The sequence below is a fragment of the Mustelus asterias genome, chromosome 11, assembly GCF_964213995.1.
Source record: "Mustelus asterias chromosome 11, sMusAst1.hap1.1, whole genome shotgun sequence".
NCBI lineage: Eukaryota > Metazoa > Chordata > Chondrichthyes > Carcharhiniformes > Triakidae > Mustelus > Mustelus asterias.
This window is the reverse complement of record NC_135811.1, coordinates 44,462,817-44,489,179: the sequence shown is the minus strand read 5'-3', so window position 1 is coordinate 44,489,179 and position 26,363 is coordinate 44,462,817. Positions and strand designations below refer to the sequence as shown.

The 26,363-nt window shown below is 41.5% G+C and overlaps 1 protein-coding gene across 13 annotated transcripts in view; it reads right to left on the bottom strand.

The window, feature by feature from the left end:
* blnk (B cell linker) overlaps positions 1 to 26,363 on the bottom strand; it is a 223,981-nt gene that overhangs the window by 26,713 nt on the left and 170,905 nt on the right. For all 13 annotated transcript variants that reach the window (XM_078223482.1, XM_078223481.1, XM_078223483.1 and 10 more), the window contains 7 exons: positions 22,696 to 22,718; positions 20,292 to 20,314; positions 17,262 to 17,363; positions 14,531 to 14,573; positions 12,461 to 12,500; positions 7,381 to 7,450; positions 5,905 to 5,935 (listed from right to left, as the gene is read on the bottom strand). In XM_078223482.1, coding sequence (XP_078079608.1) covers positions 5,905 to 5,935; positions 7,381 to 7,450; positions 12,461 to 12,500; positions 14,531 to 14,573; positions 17,262 to 17,363; positions 20,292 to 20,314; positions 22,696 to 22,718 — 332 coding nt within the window. The remainder of the gene's footprint in view (positions 1 to 5,904; positions 5,936 to 7,380; positions 7,451 to 12,460; positions 12,501 to 14,530; positions 14,574 to 17,261; positions 17,364 to 20,291; positions 20,315 to 22,695; positions 22,719 to 26,363) is intronic.

The following is a 26,363-nucleotide window of genomic DNA, read 5'->3' as shown; positions in this document are numbered from 1 at the left end:
GCATCTTTGATTGTTTCTGCCTCATCCTTAGCCTCTGCTTTAGCAAAGGGTGGCCCAATGCACTTTCCCCCACAGGGGTTAGGCCCTGTAGGTGTGACTCATCCAGTTAGCACTTGCTGCCTCTGATTGTCTATCATCTTATCCTCCAAGAGAGAGGAAAGTGTGGAATAGTTTTGACTGATGCGACTGTCGTGGTTGAACAGCTTTCTGATGTGGGTCTGAGGTTTGCAGCAGTTCGTAAGTGTGTGAGTATGAGGTGAAGCTGGTGAATATTAAGATATGTGCCCTGATTGGTAAAAAGATTGTTGTTGGTGAGTAAGAAGGGTTTGATTTGATTTATTATTGTCACATGTATTAGTATACAGTGAAAAGTATTGTTTCTTGCGCGCTATACAAACAAAGCATACCACTCATAGAGAATGAAAGGAGAGAGTGCAGAGTGTAGTGTTAGTCATAGATAGAGCGCAGAGAAAGATCTAATTAATATGAGGTAGGTCCATTCAAAAGTCTGATGGCAGCAGGAAAGAAGCTGTTCTTGAGTTGTGTATGTGTCCTCAGGCTTTTGTATCTTTTTCCCGAAGAAGGTTGAAGAGAATATGTCCGGGGTGCGTAGGGTCCTTGATTATGCTGGCTATTTTTCCGAGGCAGCGGGAAGTGTAGACAGAGTCAATGGATGGGAGGCTGGTTTGCGTGATGGACGGGGCTTCGTTCATGACCCTTTGTAGTTTCTTGTGGTCTTGGACGGAGCAGGAGCCATACCAAACTGTGATACAACCGGAAAGGATGCTTTCTACGGTGTGCATCTGTAGAAGTTGGTGAGAGTTGTAGTGGACATGTCAAATTTCCTTAGTCTCCTGAGAAAGTAGCGGCGTTGGTGGGCTTTCTTAACTATAGTGTCCACATGGAGAGACCAGGACAGGTTGTTGGTGATCTGGACATCTAAAGACTTGAAGCTCTCGACCATTTCTACTTCATCCCCATTGATGTAGACAGGGGCATGTTCTTCGTTATGCTTTCTGAGGTTGATGACTAGCTCCTTCATTTTGTTGACATTGAGGGAGAGATTATCATCGCACCAGTTCACCAGATTCTCTATCTCTTTCCTGTACTGTGTCTGTCATTGTTTGAGATCCAACCCACAACAAGAAGGATGTGTTCATTTGAGGAGAGGATGAGGCTACTCGTGAAGTTGGTCTGATATGACATTTGAAGATGCATTCACTCATCTTGACCACTCGCCAGAAGTTACTGAACCTACAACACTTTATCCAGATCCTCAGGGCCTGGCTTTGGCATTGACCACTCTGGCTCTCTGCTCCTACTGCCTTTTGATCCACGTCTGGAGGGTCCTACGACCCTGCGGAAAAATGAGTTTTCTTCCTTTCCACCGCTTCCAATGAGATCAACAATGCAGCATCTGAAAGCCTTCGAGCTCAGTCTATTTCCTGTTGTGCCACTTCTCTATATTTTCTAGGTCAGAAATTTCAACAATGCCTCCCAGCAGCCACCTTAACCACAACCCACCTCCCCTTCTTGCACTGTAATCACTGATCACATCATGATCCCAGTGCCCATTATCAGGAGCTTTTCCAATTTAGCCCCCACTTTTCCAAACACCTCCCTCAGTGCAAGCAAGCATAGTTCTAATTACAACTAAGCTCAGCACAAATCTTGCTAACCCCTGCGTTGCAAGCATGTCACAGACTGCAATATTAATGTAACATGTTTTTAGCTATCTGAAATATCACTTAAAATTAGCAGATCTACAGGGGTGCAGCAAAGTTAAAAGTAACATTTGTATTGCTTTAAATGTTAGCTCAGTGCCAGATGCTGATGGCTGTTACGGATCAAAACATAGTGTAGCCTTTCTTGATATCACTACAGGAACAGCATGAACAATATGACTAAAAGCCAAGGTCTACTTTCAAAAACTCCTCCATACAGAGAGAGCATTCTGGCATCTACTGCTCTCTGCTTTAGAAAACTAGTGAAAAGCCAGATGATACAGCTTGATGTTGAATGGCACTGAAGTGTGTGCTTAGATTTCTGACGGACCAGTCCACCACAAGCTGTGAAAATGACTTCTTTCCACTTCAAATAGGGTGTGATGCATAACAATCCACTCCTGTCTATTATTTTGCCACCATTAAAAATCAAAATTAACCCTTTTATGCATGTCCTCACTGCCGGCAATTAAAAACTCCACCTGCTGTTACAACCCATCCCACCCAGGCCCTATCCCCGTAATCCCATGTATTTACCTGATAATCATCGATGCAGGCTCAATGGGCCGAATGGCCTCTTTCTGCACTGTTGGGATTCTATGATTCTATACAATTTCTTCCTTCCACGTCCTCAGTCCTGGCTAACATTGCCTTACCTTGACCATTGCTGTTGAATCCCTGGCTCTTGTTACCTATGGACTAATTTTTCAATGCTTTCCTTTACAGAATCCTGCATTTGTCAATTTGCAAACTTCAGCTCAACCAAAACTCGGCATCTTATCCCATATTACATCCCGCTAACTTGTCACTCTCATGTTCATCCAATCATATCTGATCCCAATGCAGCAAATTCATATTTCCTGCCTTCATTACAAATCCTTTCATGACTTCACCTTGCTCTGCTTCTTCAACCTTTTACGTTCCATCTGGACTCATTTTCTTTGATCTTCTGACTCTGACTCCTTGTGCATATGTACCTTCCTCTGCTGGTGACAGAGCTTTCAGCCTCTCTTTGCCCCGTTCTTTACACCTCTCTCCCGGAAACCTTCTCCCTTGCTTTTCCTCTCCTCAAAGTTTATCTCTCCCATCATTCTTTTGGACATCTTTTCCACGACTACTCAATTAAATAGGATAACACAGGACATAAGCTGGCTATTGGGCCCAACCAATCCATGTTGTTGTTGTTAGTGCTGCACTCAAACCTCCTTAAGTCTATCATGGTAACCCTCTGTTCCCTTCTCATTCATATATTTGTCTAACTTACCCATAAATGGATCAATACTATTCAGTTCAAGCACTCCCTGTAGTGGTGAGTTCCACATTCTCATCATTCTTTGGGTAAGGAAGTTTCTTCTGAATTCCCTATTGGATTTTTTGGTAATTATCTTATACTGCTGGCTTATAGTTATGCCCTGCTCCACAGGAGGAAACATTCTCTCTGTTTCCACTCTACCAAAACCTTTCATAATTGAAAAACCTCTTTTAGGTCACCACTGAACTTGCAACCCAGCTGGTCAACTCCATCCTGATAAGTCACTAAATCAGAGAATCCCTTTAGCGCTGAAGGTGGCCATTTGGCCCATCGAGCCTGCAGACAACAATCCCACCCAGGCCCTATCTCCATAACCCCATGTATTTACCCTGCTAATCCCCTCGAGACTAAGGAGCAATTTACCATGGCCAATCCATCTAACCTGCATGTTTTTGGACTGTAGGTGGAAACTGGAGCACCAAGAGGAAGCCCACACAGACACGGGGAGAATGGGCAAACTCCACACACAATATCCAAACATTTCTGTTAGCACCCTTTAAATCTTCAGTGTGCCCTCTCCAGTGTCTCTCTCTCTCTCTCTCTCATAACAAAAACAGAAAATGCCGGAAAATCTCAGCAGGTCAGAGCTCTGATGAAAGTTTGGTCAAGCAAAAGTTTCCTTTTTGAAATCTGTGCTGACTATTTTTAGGTACATTTTTAATTGATGTTTTCTCCTTTAGTTGGAGATTCCATTATTTTTCCTACCGCTGACATTCAGCTGACTGGTCTGTAATTCCCTAAATGTTCTGTCCCCCTTCTTAAATATAGGAATTACACTAGCTATCCAGCAGTCCTCTTTACATTTCTTTGCATCTTCTTATTTTCTGCCATCCCTCTATTGTTATACTCGGAGTTTGTTCTGCTCTTTTCATTACATTCCTTATTTTTATTTTAAATGCTCTTATCTCAGTGGCCCATCTCATTCAATGCCACATCTACCTGGTAAACACTGAAGTGAAACAATTATTTACTATTTTTGCCATCCCTCTATTGTTATCCAATCTATCCCTAACGTTGAAACGTTGGCTCTATTCTTTCTTCACAGATGCTGTCTGACCTGCTGAGATTTTCCAGCATTTTCTGTTTTTATATGCAGCACTTCAATTGTGGTCTTACCAAGGTTCAATACAGGTTTAGCATAACTTTCCTACTTGTCGATTCTATCCCAATAGAAAAAAAGTCTAGTGTTTAGTTTGCTTTTTTTAAATGAACTTAGTAAACCTGCAACTTTTAGTATTGATGTATTTGTATTCTAGACTCATGCTTTCCAAGAAATAAGTAACTTCCCTATTCTTCTACCAAAATGTACTACATCCCATTAAGAGGTATTGAACTTCCTTTGCCAGTCATTTGTCAATTCTGCAAGTTTATTAATGTCCTCCTGTAATTTCTTGCGGCCCTCCTCAGTATTGACCACCTCCCAATTCAGTGTCATCCCTAAATTTAGAAGTTGTGTTTTTGATTTCAAAATCTAAATTGTGAACAGCAGTAGTCCCACACTGATCCTTGTGGGACACCATTTTCCACACTCTGTCACCCTGAATAGCTACTCTTTATTCCCACTCCCTGCTTTCTGTCTTGAAGCCAACTAGCAATGCATTTTTCCACTTATTTCCTGACTCCACATTCTCTGACCTTATTCATTATGAGACACTTTACTGAAAGCCAAGCTACCGCTCTCTTAAAAAAAAAATCGATAAGTTTGGTCAAGCAAAAGTTTCCTTTTTGAAATCTGTGCTGACTATTTTTAGGTACATTTTAAATTGATGTTTTCTCCTTTAGTTGGAGATTCCATTATTTTTCCTACCGCTGACATTCAGCTGACTGGTCTGTAATTCCCTAAATGTTCTGTCCCCCTTCTTAAATATAGGAATTACACTAGCTATCCAGCAGTCCTCTTTACATTTCTTTGCATCTTTTTATTTTTATTATTGCATCTCTTTACATCTTTTTCAAACAAATTATCCAATATATGAAGTAATACCGCTGCCACCTCTTCCCTCAATTATTTCACAATATATGATGCAATCCATCCATATCAGAGGTTTTATACTTGGAGTTTGTTCTGCTTTTTTCATTACATTCCTTATTTTTATTTTAAATGCTCTTATCTCAGTGGCCCATCTCATTCAATGCCACATCTACCTGGTAAACACTGAAGTGAAACAATTATTTAATATTTCTGCCATCCCTCTATTGTTATCCAATCTAGCCCTAATAGTTTACTCACATCATAGCCTTGCTTTTAACTGATGTGCCTGCAAAATGTTTTACTTTTTATTTCTTGTACTTGGGTAATTTAAGTTCATAGTTCCTCTTTGCCTTCTGAATTGTTTTTTTAAAACTTCTCTCCTAATTTCTTCTTATTCTCTCTTATTATGCACTCTTCTGTTATCTATGTTATTTAATACATCCCCCTTTCCTGATTCGCTACTGTTCCTTAACGTTTTTCTCGTCTGTGGTGTCTCACGAGTGTTTAATCTGTTCTTTCCTTTTAGTCAAGCATGTTTCTACTCCACTCTGTTCAAAACCATTTTAAATGTTCCCCATCGTTGTTCTACATTGCTGTTTACTAATATTGTTGTCCAGTTTATTTTCCCCAAGCTCTGTCCGCATCCCTCAAAATCCGCTTTTCTCCAGGCTATTGACCTGGTTTTTGTGAACGTCTGTTTTGTAACTGGGGGGATTTTGAAACTGTGTTCATAGCAGCTTATAAATATAAGTAATTCGCATTGTTATGAAGTGTTGCCACTAATGACAATTCCTATTGATGGATGAGAGCAAAAGAGTGATCAAGACAGTGAAATTAATTCTGAAACCAAAATGCGAAGTTTGTCTGTAACTGCAGCCAGCAATTATTTTTCTTACCGGTTTTGGGAGTGGTCTGTTCATTGGTTTTCTGTAAAATACAAAGCAACAAAACTTCAAACCAATTTTCAGACTCTCTTCTGTGTTGAACATCTTTCCTCACTGTATCTTTACTTTTGGGGAACAAAAATTATGTGCTTATGTAACAGCGGACTTGGTGCTTCCGGCAGAGCGGCACTCTTGAGAATTCCATCAGGGAAAATTGCGGATACACAATCTGTGCCCACCCATTAGAATGGAAGAACAGAACATCACAAGCTTCATGCCTGTAAATGTGCCATTGATGTGGTTCCATGCTGGGACTACACCATCAGCATTTAGGACTGTATTTCAAAAGGAGACTCATTTGTTAAGTATTTGGGATGTCCTGATAATGTGACAAGGCACCATGGGGTGCAACCCTGCTCCCGGCAAATAGGCCTGCAAGTACAATTTGTATTTTCAGCAGGCAGAGGAGACCTCTTTGGATTTCTGTATCATGTTGTGTGAGAGTCCCGGCAACAGCTACAAATTTTACTTGTAAGATATCTCGATGAAAGAGGGCCTGCTGGGCTGCTTTAGTTGGGCTGTGTGTGTGCTGACAGGGTAGGATATTCTAATCAGCCATTCTCTCACTTAGTGCAATCATTCAGCATGTGGGGTGTCCTATGATACAAATCTCCTTAAAATTTAATCACATAAGGTGATGGGAGATCAGAAAGGGAGAAAAACTACAAATAAGTGACAAGGAACCATTTTGTTTTTGCAACTTTTGCTGATAACCTTGTGACATGCATCTTTCTATTTCTTTGCCCTTTCACTCATTACAACTGGGGTCAAATCTCTCTTAGCAAGGATGTGAAAATTGAGAATTATTGCTTAATTAGTTAAAAATATATTTTTAAAAATGAAGACATTCATTTTCATGATCAATTATGCTTCTAGTTTCCTTTTAATTAATGCTATGAAAACATATGAAAACAAACTAGGAAGTTGTCTCTTCTCCTGTATTCAGCATTTTCAATGAATTACTTTCATGGCACACAAGCTGCTCATTAGTCCATTTTGTCCTAATTTCCTAAATATTTCCAATGTGAACTTAAAAATCTTCTGCAATGTAAAAAAAATCATGTTGAAATTGTTGGCAGCATTTAAATAATTTTTTTTTTAAATGTAGGGACTGGAAACAACCCTGAATTGCAGACAAGTGCAATCAGACTGACTGAACAGCACAAAGCTTATCTGACTGTGTTCTGTCTTTGTTCATTCTGCGATACAAGGACATAACTCGCCTTTCAGTAGCAACAATTCCAAAATATTGCACTTAGCTTTGCAACTGGACTTGTAGATTTGTTTGCAGGTCTCTGTTCTTCTTTGGTAGATGTACTGAAATCTGCCACTGTGCTCATCCAATCCATTTAAAAACCATGAAGCTATCGAGCCAAAAGGGCCTGTTTATTTGAGATTCAAATTGACCATCAAAAGTTGTCAACTTACAGATCCCGTTGTGGTGGTTTTGGAATTTCTTGAAAGGCCTTGAAATCTTGTAAGCCACCAGCTGAATTACCTAGATTGAAAAATAATAATTATGTTGATTCCTTAATAGACAATTTCCTATTATTAAAGCGCAACTGATGGCTGAAAGATGCTAAGATTTGTGTGCTGTTAATTTTCTTTTGAGGAAGGGAGAGTTGAAAGCACAAATACTTCCCCTTTCTCCATAGACAGCCTGTCCCAGAACTCTTAGTGTTTTCTTCGAAACAGGCAGTGACAACCCAGTATCAGCAGCAACAACAACAATTTAGATTTATATAGCACCGAGAACATAGAATCACAGAATCCCTACAGTGCAGAAGGAGGCCATTTAGCCCATCGAGTCTGCACAGACAATACCATCCAGGCCCTATTCCCGTAACCGTACATATTTACCCTGTTAACCCCTGGAAACTAAGAGGGAATTTATCATGGCCAATCCACCTAACCTGCACATCTTTGGCCTGTGGGAGGAAACTCATGCAGACACGGGGAAAATGTGCAAACTTCGCACAGTCACCCAAGGCCGGAATCGAATACGAGTCCCTGGCACTGCGAGGCAGCAGTGTTAACCACTGTGCCATCCTACATAATGAAACATTCCAAGACACATATACCACAAATATGACAAGGAACCACGTAAGGAGATATTAGGTCAGATGCCCAAAAGTTTGGTCAAAGAGATGGGTTTTAAGATATGTCTTAAAGGAGAAAAGTGAGGTTGGAAGGCAGTGAGGTATAGGAAGTATATTCCAGAGCTTGGTTCTAGGGAACTGAAGGCACAGCCACAAATAGTGTAGCAATTAAAAGTGAGAATGCTCAAGAATGGGGGAGATAATGATGTAGTGGTAATGTCACTGGACTAATAATCCAGAGACCTAGTCTTAAAACCCTTGGAATACGAGTTCAAATCCCACTGTGGCAACTGGTTAATTTAAATTATTTTAATTAATAAAAATCTGGAATTGAAAGCTAATCTCATCAGAGATGATGAAACTAAAAACCCATTTGGTTTATTCATAGCCTTTAAAGAAGGAAATCTGCTATCCTTACCTAGTCTGGTCTTCATGGGACTCCAAATCTGCAGAAATGTGGTTGACTCTTAACTGACCTCTGAAATGGGGGAGCAAGCCACTCACTTCAAGGGCAATTAGGGATGGCAACAAATGTTGGCCTTACCGGTGATGCTCACATCCCATGAAAGTAACTTTTTAAAAAGAGGCCAGAATTAGAGGAGTTCAGATATCTTGGAGGGACAGATACCTCACACCAGAGGTAACCGTGCAGGAACAAGAAGAGAAGCCATCGCAAGTGATTCTTTGCCTATAATTGGATAAAAATGGAACCAGGTGGGAGCTGTCCCACCCCGGAGAGGTGCTGGAGGAGGTTGGTTTGGCCAATCCTGTCAATGGAACATGATTTGGTTTCACTATCAAAAAGCCACTCACCTATGCATCAAGAGCATTAATATCAGCAGAGGCCAGACGTGCACAGATTGAGAAAGAACCTCCATCTGTCATGTTCACCTGTGATAAACTAGTCTAAGATCTACCATCGGAATATGGCGGATAATGAAATAGATTACTGTCTGTTGGAGTCAAGCCAAGTTCTCAAGCCACTAAACACACCTCAATAATTACAAAAATTGCTGTTAAGATTCAAAAAAATTACCTATTACAGAGTCCTCAGTGTAAAATTACTATAGTAACTTTGTCAAAGTAGATATCTCACATTAGCTTCTAAATGCAGTGTTCCAACGGAACTCAAGAAATGGTGCAAGATTTTAGCCACCAGCAACGGATAATGGTCCACAATTTACATCAGCAGTGTTTGCCAAGGCATGGGGATTTGAATGCGAGTCCCACAGTCCAATGGAAAAGCCAAGGATACTGTCAAATGGCTTTCATAAAATGCAACAAGTCTGGCTAATCAGTGATTATCGCTCTGTTAGATTATTGCAACATGCTGAGTGAAGGTATAGGTACAGAAACTTATGGGTCATTGGTATAAGGTACAATTTCCTATAACTGGAAAGGTCCTTCAACCTTGACATTTGACCCTCAATTTCGATTGTCAAAAGAAAGACACAAATAACTTCCCAGAATTACTAAGGAATCAAGGGGTCCAGTGTGAAGGAGGAACTGAAGGAAATTAATATTACCAGAAAAATAGTGTTGGAGAAATTAATGGGACTGAAAACCGATAAATCCCCAGGGCCTGATAATCTACATCCCAGGGCACTAAAGGAGGTGGCCATGGAAATAGTGGATGTGTTGGTTTTCATCTCCCGTAAATCTGTAGATTCTGGAACAGTCCTGGTAGATTGGAGGGTGGTAAATGTAACCCCACTATTTAGAAAAGGAGGGAGGTGGAAAACAGATAATTACAGATCAGCTAACATAACATCAGTAGTAAGGAAAATGGGAGAGTCTATTATAAAGGATGTGATAACCGGACACTTAGAAAATATCAATGGGATTAGACAAGATCAATATGGATTTATGAAAGGGAAATGATGTTTGACAAAGCCACAGCAGTTTTTTGAGAATGTAACTAATGGGTTGATAAGGTTGAACCAGTGGATGTGGTGTATTTAGATTTTCACAAATCTTTGGATAAAGTCCTACATAAGAGGTTAGTATGCAAAATTAAAGTACGTGGGATTGGGGGTACTATACTCACATGGATTGAGAATTGGTTAGCAGGCAGAGTAGGAATAAATGGGTCTTTTTCGAAGTGACAGGCAGTGACCATTGGGGATCCGTGCTTGGACCCCACTATTCACAATATTCATCAATGATTTGGATGAGTGAACCAAAAGTACTATTTCCAAGTTTGCTGATGACATGAAACTTGATGGGAAAGTGAGTGATGAGGAGGATGTTAAGAGGCTTCAAGGTGATTTAGACAAGTTGAGTGAGAGAGCAAATACATGGCAGATGCAGTGTAATGTGATAAATGTGAAGTTATCCACTTCAGATGAGAAAGAGAATAGCAGAGTATTATTTAAATGGTGATTAATTAGGAAACGTTGAGGTACAAAAGGACCTTGGTGTCCTAGTACACCAGCCACTGAAAGCAAGCATGCAGGAACAGCAACCAGCTAGGAAAGCAAATGGTACGTTGGCCTTCATTACAAAAAGACTCGAGTACAGGAGTGAGACTGTCTTGTTGCAGCTTTACTGGGCCTTGGTGAGACCACACCTGGAATATTGTGCAGTTTTGGTCTTCTTATCTAAGAATACTTCCTTAAAACATAGGTCCCTAGTTGACCTCGTGGTAGCGTGGCCCTTTAAGGAGGCGTTACCTGAGGGCTACACGATTGGGCTGAACCCTATGGATTGTCACGGGAGAAAGCTGAGCCAATCGGGATCAAAGACGCATATCCCAGGTTGGGTAGGTCCCACAGTTGGAGACTGGGAGGAGAGTTGTGTAGGATCATAGAATAGAATCCCTATAGTGCAGAAAGAGGCCATTCGGCCCATCGAGTCTGCACCGACAATAATCCTACCCAATCCCTATCCCCTTAACCCCACATATTTATCTTGCTAACCCATCTAACCTATGCGTCCCAGAACACTAAGGGACAATTTAGCACGGCCAATGCACCTAACCCACGCATCTTTGGACTGTGGGATGAAACCGGAGCACCTGGAGGAAACCCATGTAGAGACGGGGAGAATGTGCAAACTCCACACAGTGTAGTCGCATAGCTGATTCAGTCTGACCTTTTGTTATAAACACTTATTCATCATTGGCAATAAATCCCTGGTTACTTTGAGCCACATAGTCACCCTTGATATATTAAACCTCTGCAAAACAAGTGACAACGACAGCACTAGAAACCCCTGGTATTCAGACACCAATTGCTGATCAGAGATCTGGAAGACACCATCTCAAATGAAGGACTATGTAGTTTTGTAGCGTCAGCTTGTGATTGTGTGTTTTGCTTCAACTAAATTTTAGAGTTTTACCACGTGTTTTGAACTCTTAAATAGTATATCTTTTACTATAAGGGGAAAGATATGGGGTGCGATCTTACCAGCCATTCCCGGCAGGCTCCTGCTGCAGTGAGGGCGCAGAATCTGGCGCCCAGTCAAATCTCCGTTTACTGCAGCGGGATGGGAAAATCCCACCAGCGTGAACAGCGGTAAAATTCCGGCCATGATGTCAACTCACATTTTATCCACGTGTGTGACATCTGCATCTTCATCATGTGATTAACATGAAACTTCCCTCTCTCGGTGTGTCGTATATGTGTGTACAAAGATTAGGCTGCAGACCTGTGGAGCTCAGTACCATCTCTTGCATTCCTGTAGGTAACTGGTTTGTGATATTTAAAACGTTGAGACTCTTTCTAAAGGTGCTTGGCTATGTTTACTCAGGACTATCTATTGATACAACCCCCCGCCAATGATTAATGTGACCTTTGAAGAATTAAGCTCCATGGTAAACTTCAAAGCTGTGTAAATTGGACATCTAAGGAACCCCTTGTGCTCAGTTCCTCCAGTTTCACCAGATCCTGTAAATTATGAGACTCCTATCTGCAACAGGTTCACAGGGCTTCTCAAACTCATGTTGTTATTAGAGCTGTAGAGACCCTAGTAAACAAATGCAATGGAGATTCCAGCCCAGACTACTTGTCCCATGTCACAAACTTACAAACAATCTGAAATGGATTAAAATTTACTGTAGTTTATCTGATTGCAGTGGGTTTATCAAACATGCAATGGTCCTGCTACTCTCATGATATAATATGGTGTTCTGCTGAAGCTTCGTCACTCACTCCATGTCCCACTGTTCTCCAGATTGGCTGACCTTTTACTTAAAATACAGTTTAGAGGATGCTGTCTCCACGTTAAGACCTAGAAAAACTCTCGTGATGCCATCTGCAGGATATTGTGTGCTTGTTCTCATCCACTTATTGACAAGGATATTATCGCACATTTTCACCCAGCGTCCAATCAAACTTTAGAAATGTGAGCAGATTAAATCCGAGGTAATTGAACCATAAACTATTACAAGGAATAAAATGACTACTAACTTGGTTCGGGGTCACATACTTCATATTCATCGTCATCTTCCTGTAATGAAATTAAATGATTACATTTATTTTCTTCCAGACGTTTTAATGCAAACAAAATTGAAAAATATAAAGATACACAAGGAAGATCGCTGTTCTACATTATTAGAATTTGTGATAGCGCAGGGGTGTTGTTACAAGCATATTATGCATCAGAATTGGATTTTTTATTGTATATACTCTGGGCTCAGTAACTAGCAATATCTTCATTGCACAATGTACACTTTGGTGCCAGTTTGTCATGAAGAAGCATTCTAGAGGAATGTCCATGTATTGTAAATGTCCCTATACTGTATTTAAACAAAGAATCGCAAATTATTGTGAAATGTGCATTTCTGGACCATTGGCTCCTGATAGTGAAAGCTAAAGGTGACATACAATCCCATCATTACAATCCCATCATTACAGCCCCATCATTACACGATTCAATCGAATTTTAGCTGTTTAGAATATATAGGGCAGAATTTTTCAGCCATTCACGCTGTCAGGATTTTCTGGTCCCGCTGCAGTGAAAGGATATTTGGCTGTGTGCAAATTCTCAATCCTCGCTCGCAGCGGGGCGTGAACAGCCGGAAGGTTCCGACCAAAATCTTTGGCACAAACTTTAAATCTGTAAAAGTAGTTTTAGGCTCCACTCAATATTGTACTGTTCACAAGTTCAGCTGTCCCCCCATCTCTGGTATGTTGCTATTTCCAGCGCTGGTCCCATTTTCTAATGCAGATTTTTAACACTGCTGTGGTGATATACGTTGGAGCAACGGTTTAATGTTGTTGCAAAGAAACAAAACTGGGATCTCAAGATTTTTTATGAACAAGAATATGGCATAAAGTGCAGGATAATGCAACAAATGGAGGGTTGCCAAACTGATACATTTCCATATTCACTCCTGCCTTCTCAAAAGAATGTACTAGACTCCTCATTCTCTTGATAGTTTTGTTTAACTTGTGGACATGTGTCATACAGGAATCATAAGCTGCAATTCGCTTAATCAACCTTATTCAGAAGTGGTGACAGGAGGAGTTGTTACACTGACAAATGACTACTCACCCCCTGAGTGCCTATTCATTATATCATGCAATACAGTGGGAAAGAAAGAGACTCAATAGCAGAGGGGCAGAAAGGAGTGATAGAAGAGAACAACAAAGGAAGAAATATAGGCAGCACCTGCTATATTAAGAAAAAATACTCTAATTCAAACATTCAGCATAAAGTCATATTTTTAAATATTTGATCATTGTTTCCAGTTTTTAAAAAATTCCTTTGTGGGACATGGGCGTCGCTGGCTGGCCAGCATTTATTGCCCATCCCCAGTTGCCTGAGGGCAATTGAGAGTCAACCACATTGCTGTGGCTCTGGAGTCACATGTCGGCCAAACCGGACAAGGACGGCAGATTTCCTTCCCTAAAGGACATTAGTGAACCAGATGGGTTTTTCCGACAATCGACAATGGTTTCATGGTCATCAGTAGATTCTTTTACATTGAATTCAAATTCCACCATCTGCAGTGGCGGGATTCGAAGCCAGGTCCCCAGAACATTGGCCGAGTTTCTGGATTAATAGTCTAGTGATAATACTATTAGGCCATCGCCTTCCCAATTGTATGAAATTTGAAGAAAAATTGGAGCATGCCTGATTATGATCATCTAATCCCTTAATCAATAGATACAGTTAATGCAAATACTGCAGATAATCTTAGTAATTAAAACTCAGACCGATATTTGAGATCAAGAATGATCTCGAAGGTGCTGTGAGAACAGACGACGGTGAAGTACAACTTTCGAAGAATTGTATCCAATATTTTAAATAAGGAAATCCATAGATCCTTCTGATGTTACACACAAATATTCCTGACCAATCCCCCACTGGACTTGTTAGCCAAACTATTACGGTTTTCAGAAACGTTTTACACAGTTGCTTCATCTTCTACTTTGATATGGAGCTACATTCTCATGGGTTGTCTTGCAAATATGCTAAAGCTGCTTCAGCGGGGAGAACAAAAACAAAGGCCTTTCTTGAAGATTTACACTTACGGGTTGAGAGCTGGGCAGTTTTCTGTTCACTGGCGATTCTTTTCTGGAAAAAATGCACACGTTAAGGAATATATAAAACTGCAATTAATGTACAAGAGGCCAATAAAATGGGATTGATGTTCACTGTGATCCAAGTAGATATAAATGGCACATGAAGAACCACCTACAATTGAACATTGATGGGAACAGCACTTCTTTAAACCATAAGATGTGGGTGTCTATTTTGACTCATATTTTTCTGATTACTTCTGTGCTTTTCAGAACTGATATTGATGCTGGGCAGGGAACAATTTGACATCAAGTGTCACCATCACACTTCCACGAAACACAGAGACAAGACATCTTTTGCAAAAGCTATTTGTCCAACATCAGAACAACTCATCCTATTGTATGGACATGTGCCTGTCATCAATTCTTGAGTTTTTTTTTCATTAATTCATGCGACATGGGTGTCGCTGGCTGGCCAGCATTTATTGCCCATCCCTAGTTACCCTTGAGAAGGTGGTGGCGAGCTGCCATCTTGAAATGATGATACAACTGAATGGCTTGCTGGGCCATTTCAGAGGGCACTTGAGAGTCAACCACATTGCTGTGGCTCTGGAGTCACATGTAGGCCAGACCAGTAACTAGGGCAGATTTCCTTCCCTAAAGGACATTAGTGAACCAGGTGGGTTTTTCCGACAATCGGTAATGGTCATTAGTAGATGCTTAATTCCAGATATTTTTCATTAAATTCAAGTTCCACCATCTGTTGTGGTGGGATTCGAATCCGGGTCCCCAGAACATTAGCTTGGTTGCTGGATTAATATTATCTGGCGATAATACCACTAGGCCATCGCCTCCCCTATCGCAGATATTTCTGTTGTTCAGATCAATTCATGTATATGAAATCCCTCTGTCCACGGATTTAAAATAGATTAGTTTTTGTTTTAAAACAGGAGCCAAAAGAAATGTAATTTTAAAAAAAACAAGAGGCTTATACTAGCATTAAAATTTCAAGGCAGTGGTATCTTCTGACCAAGATTGTAAGTTTATTACCCACTGAGGACACATTCTTGGCAGTTTTGATCATTGTGGCCAGAATCTGGAGTGAAAAATATCTCATCACCTATTTTCAGGTTGAATTCAGTGTCGAGCGATGAGATATCTTAATTGCATTTTACTTACTTGGACAAATTACTAATTATTCTTTGTTGTGATCATTTTGTGAATTGCCATCCCCATTATTAAAGAGACAAGTTGGCTTCTCTTCTTTCAACCCATTGACAATTAAACAGCAATGCTACAGCGTTAACTTCTCAACTGAGAGAAGAGCAGAAGCTCAGCTAACGGCCCAGATCTTCTGCTTTCCACCTCATCAGAGACTGAACATCGCTGCTAAGATGGACATCAGGATCCTTCAGAAGTCCCAAAACACTGACTCCTTGGGAGTTGCCTGGGAAGTTTGAACTTCCGACTGGCAACTCCCCTGTTTCCTGGGACCCTTTGAAAACGTCTCTGACTCTACAGAGTTAGAGACTTTGGACAGTTCCAATTTACTTACCCAGAAATTATTAGACAGAAACATTCCAACTATACAAATGACCCTCCTGACTCCCCCCTCCTCAGCTATCCCTACCGACCAGATCTGTGTTCCCACCACTTGACTTCCAACTCCCCACTGACTCCCCCCTACTCCCCACCTCCAGCTCCCACCACCCCCCTCCGTAGGAGCACAAGTAGGCAATTTGGCCCATTGAGTCTGCTCTGCCAATCAAAGAGATCATGACTGATCTGATATGATAACCCAACTTCCCTCCTGACCCCCACTGACTTCCCCAAGATCTGACCTGACCAGCCCCCACTCCTCTGCTAACGCCCCCCAACTCTTCACCGACCCGACTAGCTCCCGACTGACAACTCATTCCAACCCAGCTACCCAATCGCCCATCTCACTCTACTCAACTGTCACCTACCATTTACTCATCTACACCCACCCACTCATTCAGTAGCACGCTGGAAAACTGTTTAAACAACTCAAGGCCTTTCAGTGTGTTAATGAACATTTACCAGAATATGGCAGATAGTTCCTCGAAACGGGGACATGGCCTGTCTTCCAAACCGATGATCCAACACTACCAGAAAGCGGTTTGCTGGAAGATGGCTCTGCATTTCTGAAGAAACTGTGATCTGAAGTCCCGGAACAAAAGGAGGAGCAGCTGTGTAAAAACGAATGAGCAGAGAGGCAATCTGAACATGATTGCCGTTCCTTGGAAGATTTGGGCCGATATATTTCAGGGTATTATTTCAGAGTGTTTCAATTCTAAAATGTCTTTTTCCTCAGCTCAGGACAAAGACGTTTTAACATTGAAATATCTTGTGCTAAGATCACCTCACATTGCACCTCCTCTGGCTCGAATGCATTTGCATTAATGGCTCTCATACCTGATAATTTAGGCCAGCCCATCTTCCTCACATGTACCCGGATAGTCACATTGCGCCGCCGTTTCCCTCCCCTCCCATGATGGGTGCAGCCTGCCCAATTTGAGAACTTCAGTTTTAGCCCATCCACTTCATTGCTATAAGTCTGAGTGCCTGCAGTACTTCCTGCACTATCCATCTCTCCCTGTTTTCTATGACTCATTATTATTTTAAACAAACTATTCAGCTACATATTTGCTCATTTATCTATCTGTGGTTGGTTTCTTATTTCCATGGAAGGCATTTAGGGAGATAAATAATTACTACATACCTGGCTATTTCTGGTGCACTTGTCACGTTTGGGGCAGAGCGAGGAAGTAATAATGGACTTCCTGTTCCTGTGGATCCAGGCTTAGGAAGCTGCAGTTTGACCCTTTAGATAGGAATAAAGAACTCGTCCAATTAGAATCTCTAGATAAACGAGAAGCGCAGAGAATCTCCTATAACTGCGGAAGAGTTTAAACACCAAACAACTGAAACCCAAAGGGGAGTATCTGTACAACAAATTTCCTGGGGTCAATACCAGTTAGGAAAGGGGACCAGGATTTGTAATACGGCTCTCAGCAACCTGTGGCATTCTAGAATTTCCCAGCAGGAACAGGCACCGGTTGAATGTTCTCTGGGAAATGAGGAGAGATGGGATATTTTCACCTATCCTGCCTCATTTTCCTGTCATTTCAATAGTAGGATGCCCCTTTCAAGAAGCAAGCAAAACAAACTTTTTTTTATTCATTCATGGGATGTGGGCGTTGCTGGCTGGGACAGCATTAATTGCCTCTGAGTGGCCATTTCGCAGGGCATTTCAGGGTCAACTATATTGCTGTGGATCTGGAGTCACATGTAGGCCAGACAAGGATAAGATGGCAGATTTTCTTCCCTAAAGGTCATTCATGATGGGTTTCTATGACAATCGACAATGGTTTCATGACCATCATTAGATCTTTAATTCCAGATTTTTATTGAATTCAAATTTCACCAACTGCTATGGTGGGATTCAAACCCAAGTCCCCAGAATATTACCCTGGGTCTCTCGATTATTAATCCATTGACAATACCACTACGACACTGCCTGTCCGTCATCCTCTTTCCAGCAACAGTCGAGCAAGATATCCTACATTCTGACCAGTTTGAACCAGTGATCTGCTCACGTGAGTCTCAATCGACCGGATTAATGAATGGACAAATTTCAAAGTCAAAAGGAAATATTTCTCTTCTAGATTATACAAAATTTGAAATGAAGGACAATTCAGTTAGTCAAAATTTGGATCTAGGGTTCCTTAGCCATTAGAAAGGGTTCTCACACGCTGCAGAAGACTGTTTAACTTTTATGGGGAAAAAATATTTGAAATGTCCACGTGGGGGCGCTCTTATACAACACAGCACAAGAAAAGTTAGAGTTGCCATGTCAATGTGCTACAGAAAGAAGTCTCACAACACCAGGTTAAAGTCCAACAGGTTTATTTGGTAGCAAATACCATAAGCTTTTGGAGCACTGCTCCTTCGTCAGATGGAGTGGAAATCGCTACAGATACAGATATAATCATTATTCCTAATTAGATAGGCAATTTACCCATGTGGTATTTACCTTTATGGTATTTAAAAAGAAAAGTGGCTACATTCACAATCTTGAATAAATACTTATAAAATCGTAGAATCTCTACAGGGTAGAAGGAGGCTATTCGGCCCATTGAGTCTGCAGTGACAACAATCCCACCCAGGCTCTATCCTCTGTAACCCCATGTATTTATCCTGCTAATCCCCCTGACACTAAGGGGCAATTGATCCTGGCCAATCAACCTAACCCGCACATCTTTGGTCCGTGGGAGGAAACCCACACAGACATGGGGAGAAAGTGCAAACTGAACACAGTGACCTGAGGCCAGAATTGAACACAGGTCCCTTGGCGCTGTGAGGCAGCAGTGCTAACCACTGTGCCACCGTTTATTGCTATGTAGTTCATTTGATACTAAAAAGACCGAAGAGGTTTACTCAGTACTACTTTAAAAAGTTAATTATCTAGTGAAAATTAGTAACAGTCTTCCCAGTTAAATTTCTGTTAATTGCTTGAATGATTTGGTTTGAACAGCGATAATCACATAAGTGGATCAGTCTGTATGAAGCTGATCTTGTTATAATCTTTGGCCCTGGGCAATTGTATTTTTGCAATGGTGCTGGCTAATTCATCTCCATTAACCATGGGGACAGTAACTCCCTCAAGTTATTTTACAGAAATGATATCTGTGCTGTTTATAAATCAGTATTTAGAAAGATTGAACAGGAAAAGGTATGAAAAAAATCAATGCTTATCGTTGATTTTGATAAGAGAATTTCCTGAGGCCTCCCCAGCACTCCCAGTGCAAGTCCAAGCTCCTCTCCACCCACTCACACACATGGGTGAGGATGTTTTATATTCATTGATGGGATGTGGGCATCACTGGCTGGGCCTGCATTTATTGCCCATCTCTGAGGGCATTTAAGAGTCAACCATACTGCTGTGGATCTGGAGAGACATGTAGGCCAGACCAAGTAAGGAAAGCAGATTTCCTTCCATAAAGGACATTAGTGAAGCAGATGAGTTTTATAACAATGGTTTTGTGGTCAATAGACTTTTAATTCCAGATTTTTACTGAATTCAAATTTCACCATCTACCATGGTGGGATTCAAACTTGGGTCCCCAGAGCATTACCCTGAGTCTCTGAATTACTAGCTCGGTGACAATGTCACTATGCCACTGCCTCCTTGAGTCTCCTTGGTGCCAACTTTGGTTCCCCTAGGCAGCTGATACACCGGAGGAAATCAGACTAATTAGTCTATCCTGACACAGATGCGGTGATCACCTGGGGGTTGATGATTGGGCCCCTGACCGAAAACCAAAAGAAAAGTAATGATGATGGTGGATGAATTGGTCTCCCTGCAGATGTGACAGAGGTGCCCGTCAAAAAAAATATTCTTCTGGTGGGGGCACTGGCCATGATCCACCTTCTGGATGGTGCCTGAAGTTTACCCATCGTGGTATCAAGGCCTATCATTTTCGTAAGGAGACCCACTTCTGCCCCATGTTAGAGCAGCAGGATCAGTAGCAGGGGTCCCTGACGGACTGATCTTAATGCTAACAATGGGGTCAATGGGATGTAGATACTCAGAGCCAATGTCTCATTTTAAATGTGACCGATGACAAAACAGCCTCATTAAAGAACAACTTCAATGGGTTGTCCATTAAATAGATCAAAACGCACGCTCAGCTGATAAAAGTGGGATCTTTTATGAACGTTTCTTTCTGAGTAATCAAGCACAACTCACCTGGGCACTGGTGGTAAAGCTTCCTAAAAAAAAGCAAAAGTAATTCAAATCAAATGATGTTATGATGTGATTAAAGCATAATTTCATTGGTATGCAAGCTTAATTTATATCATCTAACAGTAAATGATGGATAAATGTGAATTGTTGTAAAATAATTAAAGGGCCAATTTTTCTGTCTGACACCTCCCTCATTATTGACATAAATGGGGCACATTGGACAGGGAAGTCAAACAAGTTCCATGGGATCATCTGCTAATCCTGGTCTTGTTCTATTTTCCAAGTGGGGCTCATCTGAAGCTTTGTCTTTGAGTGTGCAAGGTGGGATGGAAACAGCACCATTTCAGATACTGCGAGGTACCTGGGCTTGGATTTTCACAGAGTCCCGTAATTAGGACTTGATGTGTGCAAGAATTCAAACTGGCTGTCTTCGGCTCCCGACATCTCTGGGACAATTCTGAATTTTCAGAGAGTTAGATAGAACAGGAAACCCGATGGCTGCCAATGAACGGCTCCTTCAGCTCTTTAAGGAGTGCGTTAAGGGATCTGTTTGGCACAGGAACTTTCAATGTTTTTCAAGTAGACACGAACAGTCTTATGCTCATCTGTGCACAGATGTGAGGTTCACTGTGTGGCCCAAGTCTTTTTGTCATTGATATTTATTCAAATGTATGGGGCCAACCAGCAGTGGCACAAGCGCTCTCCTAGTCTTGCAGTCCATGGCCACTTTTTGCCATGTTCAACCATCTCTCTATGGAGCTGCCTGCTGTGATTGGCAAAGCAGCAGCACCAAAATGCTCGGTACCGCTAATTGGATGCCAAGCTTGTTTTGTGGCCATTTAGATTTAAAAATAGCACATTCAGGTACAGAATCAGGACCCTGAATTCACCTGGATGTCAGGTTCACCACCCTGTGCTGAAAATCCAGCTGAGTGGGTCCATCACACACAGAGACCTAGGAAACCTAGAATGGTCCTTCCAAATAATAGCTTTTAAAAAGCCCATGGAATTCTAAGGTGAGCGATTAGAGGTATTTTCCCATGTATTTTTTGTGCCAGCATTTTGGCTTTCCTAAGTAGTTATTTATTTTTTGCCTCTAGTTCCTTTTATGGGCGCCAGTGAATTTGCCAACGATTCTTTGAGCTGACGTATTCGGAGAATGATGACTACCTGGGAAAGATGTCTGGTCAATCGGGCACCTGGTTTTTGAAGAGAAACAACTTCACTGTGCTGGCAGCTGCTTGTCTTCCCAAAAGGAACAGATCACTAATGGCAACATGATAGGACACTGAATGCCTGACTAGCTGCTACACTGGAATTGTGCAGAAGTGCTCCATATCATGCTGTACATTATGCTGTACGTAACACTCCAGGGGTGAACAAAGGACAACGTTATCTGGCACATGCCATTAATCGTTTTGGTAAGCCCTGGCGCACCTAGTTGGGTGTGGCCAGTGAGTCATACCTTCTTGGGCCTTGGATAGCAGGACATTGGACGAATGACTTTATTATCTGCTGCCAACAACAACCTTGCAGCATCTGCCTGGTACAGGAATGATGTAGCAAAGGCCTGAAGATGGCTGCATCTCCTTCCGTACATGCCTTTGTGCTGGTTTATGAGGATGGTACCATGCAGCAACACTCAGAGGGAACCCTCCTTGCAAGCAACACATACAGCATCATCTCCGATTCAGCATCAACTAAAGATGGGTTTGGGGTGGTGGGTTATCTACCACATCTTAATCCCATTCTCCTTCAGTCTCAGCAGTGATTATTGGTGGGTTGAGGCTTTATAAGATTCTCAACAGTTGCTGAAAGTTCACCCCTACATTGTTACACTCTCCTTGACATTTCACTTGGTCACAGTTTGCCTCTTGCACAAATAAACAGGTTTTAATTCACGGATTTAGATTCATATATTTGTTAATATATTTATAAATATAGATACATGGAGGTAGGTCACAGACTTGTCCCAAAACTGGAAAATCCTGCCCGAGGTCAATGGACCTTTACATGGTCTGCCCACCTCCCCACCTCCAACCGCCCCCCCACCCCCCACAAACCCCCTTCTCCGCCCGCCACAGTTCCCATGATGGGCAGGATGGAAAAATTCCCCCATGATCTCATCGAATGGGGAAACAAGATCAAAGAAGCCAGTTTATTGCTATTCCTACAAATTTGCACCTTGATGATTCATTATTATTGAAACTAGGGGATTCATGCACCATTGGCAATTGACCCTTCTGGTGCAATTAGCCCCAGTTCCAGACTATTTAGAAAGACATACCAAAATTGTCAAATAAAAAGTATAGTTTCAGGAACTTCTATTTTCCCTAACAGTTAAAGCAACATTTTCACAACACAAACTTAATCTGAAATATTTAGGTGTGATGAATCAAAAACTCACCTCATCTGGAACTTCATACACATCTATGCGTGAGAGACATAATGTAGTATTCACACAGATTAAAAGAAAATCAATTAACATGCTTCCATGCAAAATTAAATACATCACAATTTTATTTATTATTGCTACTTTGGTTTTGCATTATAAATTGAATTACTCGATTTAACTTCTGATTCCTGTCAACCAGCCATTAAGGAGTTCATTTAAGAACAAAGTTAATTAACCTGCTAAGAACAAAATTAATTCATCTTTAAATTGTAGAAAAGAATATGAAATTCAGAAATCTACTTTTATGCCAAGTTTTGTTCTCTATGAATGGGATGGATAGGAAGAAGGTGCACCCTTAGTGTTAGGGTGGATTTTCATCTCTATTGATTGGTGTTCCCTGGCAGAGTGAAAGAGAAACAGGGTGGAGTGGTCAGGATTCCCATTGTCAGGATTAGCCAGGCTTCCTTTAAGGTGGAGAGGATCAGGCATTGGGCGGGCTTTTACGGCTTCGCTCGAGCGAGACTGGAAATTCCCACCCAAGGTCAACGGAGATTTCCGTTGTCAGACCCTCGCCCGCTCCAATTCTGTGGCGGGCAAGGTGGCAGAGTTCCCACGATTGTGTCTGTGTTAGACACACGGCCGTGTTTAAGGATCTTTTTGAGTGGAATTTTAATGCATGTTCCTGCGCACTTGCCCAGTAAATCAGGGACTCTCCTAGACCACACTTTCTGTGGGTATCTTGGACAAGTAGGTAAGAAATTTGCTTTATCTACTCTTCAACAGCAACAAGGTCCTAAGAGCGACAGGCATGAGAATGTAGCTTCAGCCCTCTCGGCTCTGGTGCTGCAGTTGTCTTTTCAGTCACTAGGGGGTGGGGCTGCACCATGAGTTCATTCATCAGTTCCTGCAAACCATCTGGGGCAGGAAAATGCCCTCAGATACACAGCAGTGTACAGCCAAAGGAGAGCAATAAATTGGGCCGTCTCAGTCCGGAATGGCTAACCGTGTATCATTTTCTAGCATTTGCTCAATTCAAATGCTCTGAATTTGCAAATGTTAACCTCTTGAAAGGGTGTTAGGCTAAACTCAGCAACTACAGGCCAGTCAGTTTAACTCAGTGGTGGGAAAACCTTTAGTGGTGATTGTCCGAGGGAAAAATCTACAGTCACCTCAACAAGTACAGGTTATCATATGGAGATGCTGGCGTTGGATTGGGTGGGCACAGTAAGAAGTTTCACAAGTACAGGTTAATTAGAGGAAAGCTAATAGGCAAATAAAGGCAAATCGTATTTAACTAACTTGACTGTGTTTTTTTGATGAGCTAACAGAGTGGATTAATGAACTGGGTAATGTGATTGATGTGGTTACGTTAACTTACAAAAGATGTTTGATAAAGTATCACATATTAGACTGGTCAGAAAAGTGGAAGGCCATGGGATAAAAACGACGATGGCATAGCTAAACTAGTAACTATATTAATGCCAAAACTAATGCTGCTGAAAGCCAATTTTCTGGTTCTAATTTTGGCACAGTGCTTCTATTGCAACAACTGACACTCCCAAGTACTATTAGAGATGCAATAATACTGATGATTGGCTCATTTGGAATATAATTGAACGTTCAGCAAAGATTATCCAAATAAACTGCCAGCGCCAGGCACCAAGTCAGTTAGAATTAAATTTACAGAAAGAATTGTTAGTACAATATTAAACAAAGTAGTAATTATATTTCATTCAATTCAACACTTTTAAAGAGTTCATTTTGTATCATAATAACACAAGAATAATTTATTAACAAGATGATAATTAGTTGGTAGTTAAAGGTCTGTTCATCAGTTCAGGAATTATTATTTTCGAAATTGATAATGCGACTTAGCTAGTTACTGAATGCCCCCAATATTGAATTATCACAGAATCATAGAATGCTTACAGAATAGAACCAGGCTATTCAACCCATTGTGTCTGTGCTGGGCCGCTGCACAAGCAACTCAGCTTGTTCCAGTCCCCGCACAATAACCCTGCAGCCCTGTACATTTTTGGATCCCTCTTTCAAATCTCCTCTCAATCTTCTCTTCTGTAAGGATAACAACCCAGTGTCTCCAATCTATTCCTCTGGAACCATTCTCATAAATCTCTCACTAAAACCATCACATCCTTCTTAATGTGTGGTGGCCAGAATTTGACACAATCCTGCCGTGGCCAACCAGAGATTTATAAATGTTCATTGTGACTTCATTGTTTTTGTGCTCTATATTTCTATATTTAAGAAGCTCAGTATCCCATCAGTCTTCTTAACCAACGGTACTTTCTCAACTTGCCCTGTCATCTTCAATGATTTACGTACAACTTCCCCCCAGGTCTCTTTGTTCTGATACCCCATCAGAATTCATAGAATTATAGAATCATGTAGTGCAGAAGAGGCTCTTCAGCCCATCGAGCCTGCACCGACGTGTGAGAAACACCTGACCTCTCACCTAATCCCATTTACCAGCACCTGGCCCATCGCCCTGAATATTATGATGTGCCAAGTGCTCATCCAGGTGCTTTTTAAAGGATGTGAGGCAACCCACTTCTACCACCCTCCCAGGCAGTACATTCCAGACCATCCTCTGGGTAAAAAAGGTTTTCCTCACATCCCCCCCTAAACCTCCTGCCCCTCACCATGAGTCTATGTGCCCTCATGACTGACCATTTAACTCAGGGGAACAGCTGCTCCTTATCCACTCTGTCCATGCCCCTCATAATCTTGTACACCTCGATCAGGTCACCCCTCAGTCTTCTCTGCTCCATTGAAAACAGCTCAAGCCTATCCAACCTCTCCTGATATTTAAATGTTCCATCCCAGATAGCATCCTGGTGAATCTCCTCTGCACCCCCTCCAGTGCAATCACATCCTTCCGATAATGTGGCAACCAGAACTGCACACAGTACTCCAGCTGTGACCTCACCAAAGTTCTGTACAACTCCAACATGACTTCCCTGCTTTTGTAATCTATGCCTCGATTGATAAAGGCATGTGTCCCATATGCCTTTTTCATCACCCTACTAACATGCCCTTCCACCTTCAAAGATCTGTGGACAAACACACCAAGGTTCTTTTGTTCCACAGATCTTAGTTTCACGCCATGTATTGAATACTTCCTTGTCAAATTACTCCTTCCAAAGTGTATCATCTTACATTTTTCAGGGTTAAATTCCATCTGCCACTCATCTGTCCATTTGACCATTCCATCTATATCTTCTTGTGGTCCAAGACACTCATCCTCACCGTTAACCACCCATCCAATCTTTGTGTCATCCGCAAATTTACTAATTCGACCCGCCACATAGTCATCTATGTTGTTTAAATAAATGACAAATAATAGGGGACACAGCACAGATCCTTGCGAAACACCATTGGTTACTGGCTTCCAGTCACTAAAGCAGCCTTTTGTTATCACCCACTGTCTCCTACAACAGAGCCAATTTAGAACCCACTTCATCAATTTATCCAGTATCACATCTGCATTTGCCTTCTTTATAAGTCTCCCATGTGGGACCTTGTCAAAGGCTTTGCTGAAATCCATATCAACTACATCAACTGCACTATCCTCATCTACACACCTCCTCAGAAAATCCAATCACTTTTTTAGGCATGGCCTCCCTCTGACGAAGGCATGTTGACTATCCCTGATCAGGCTT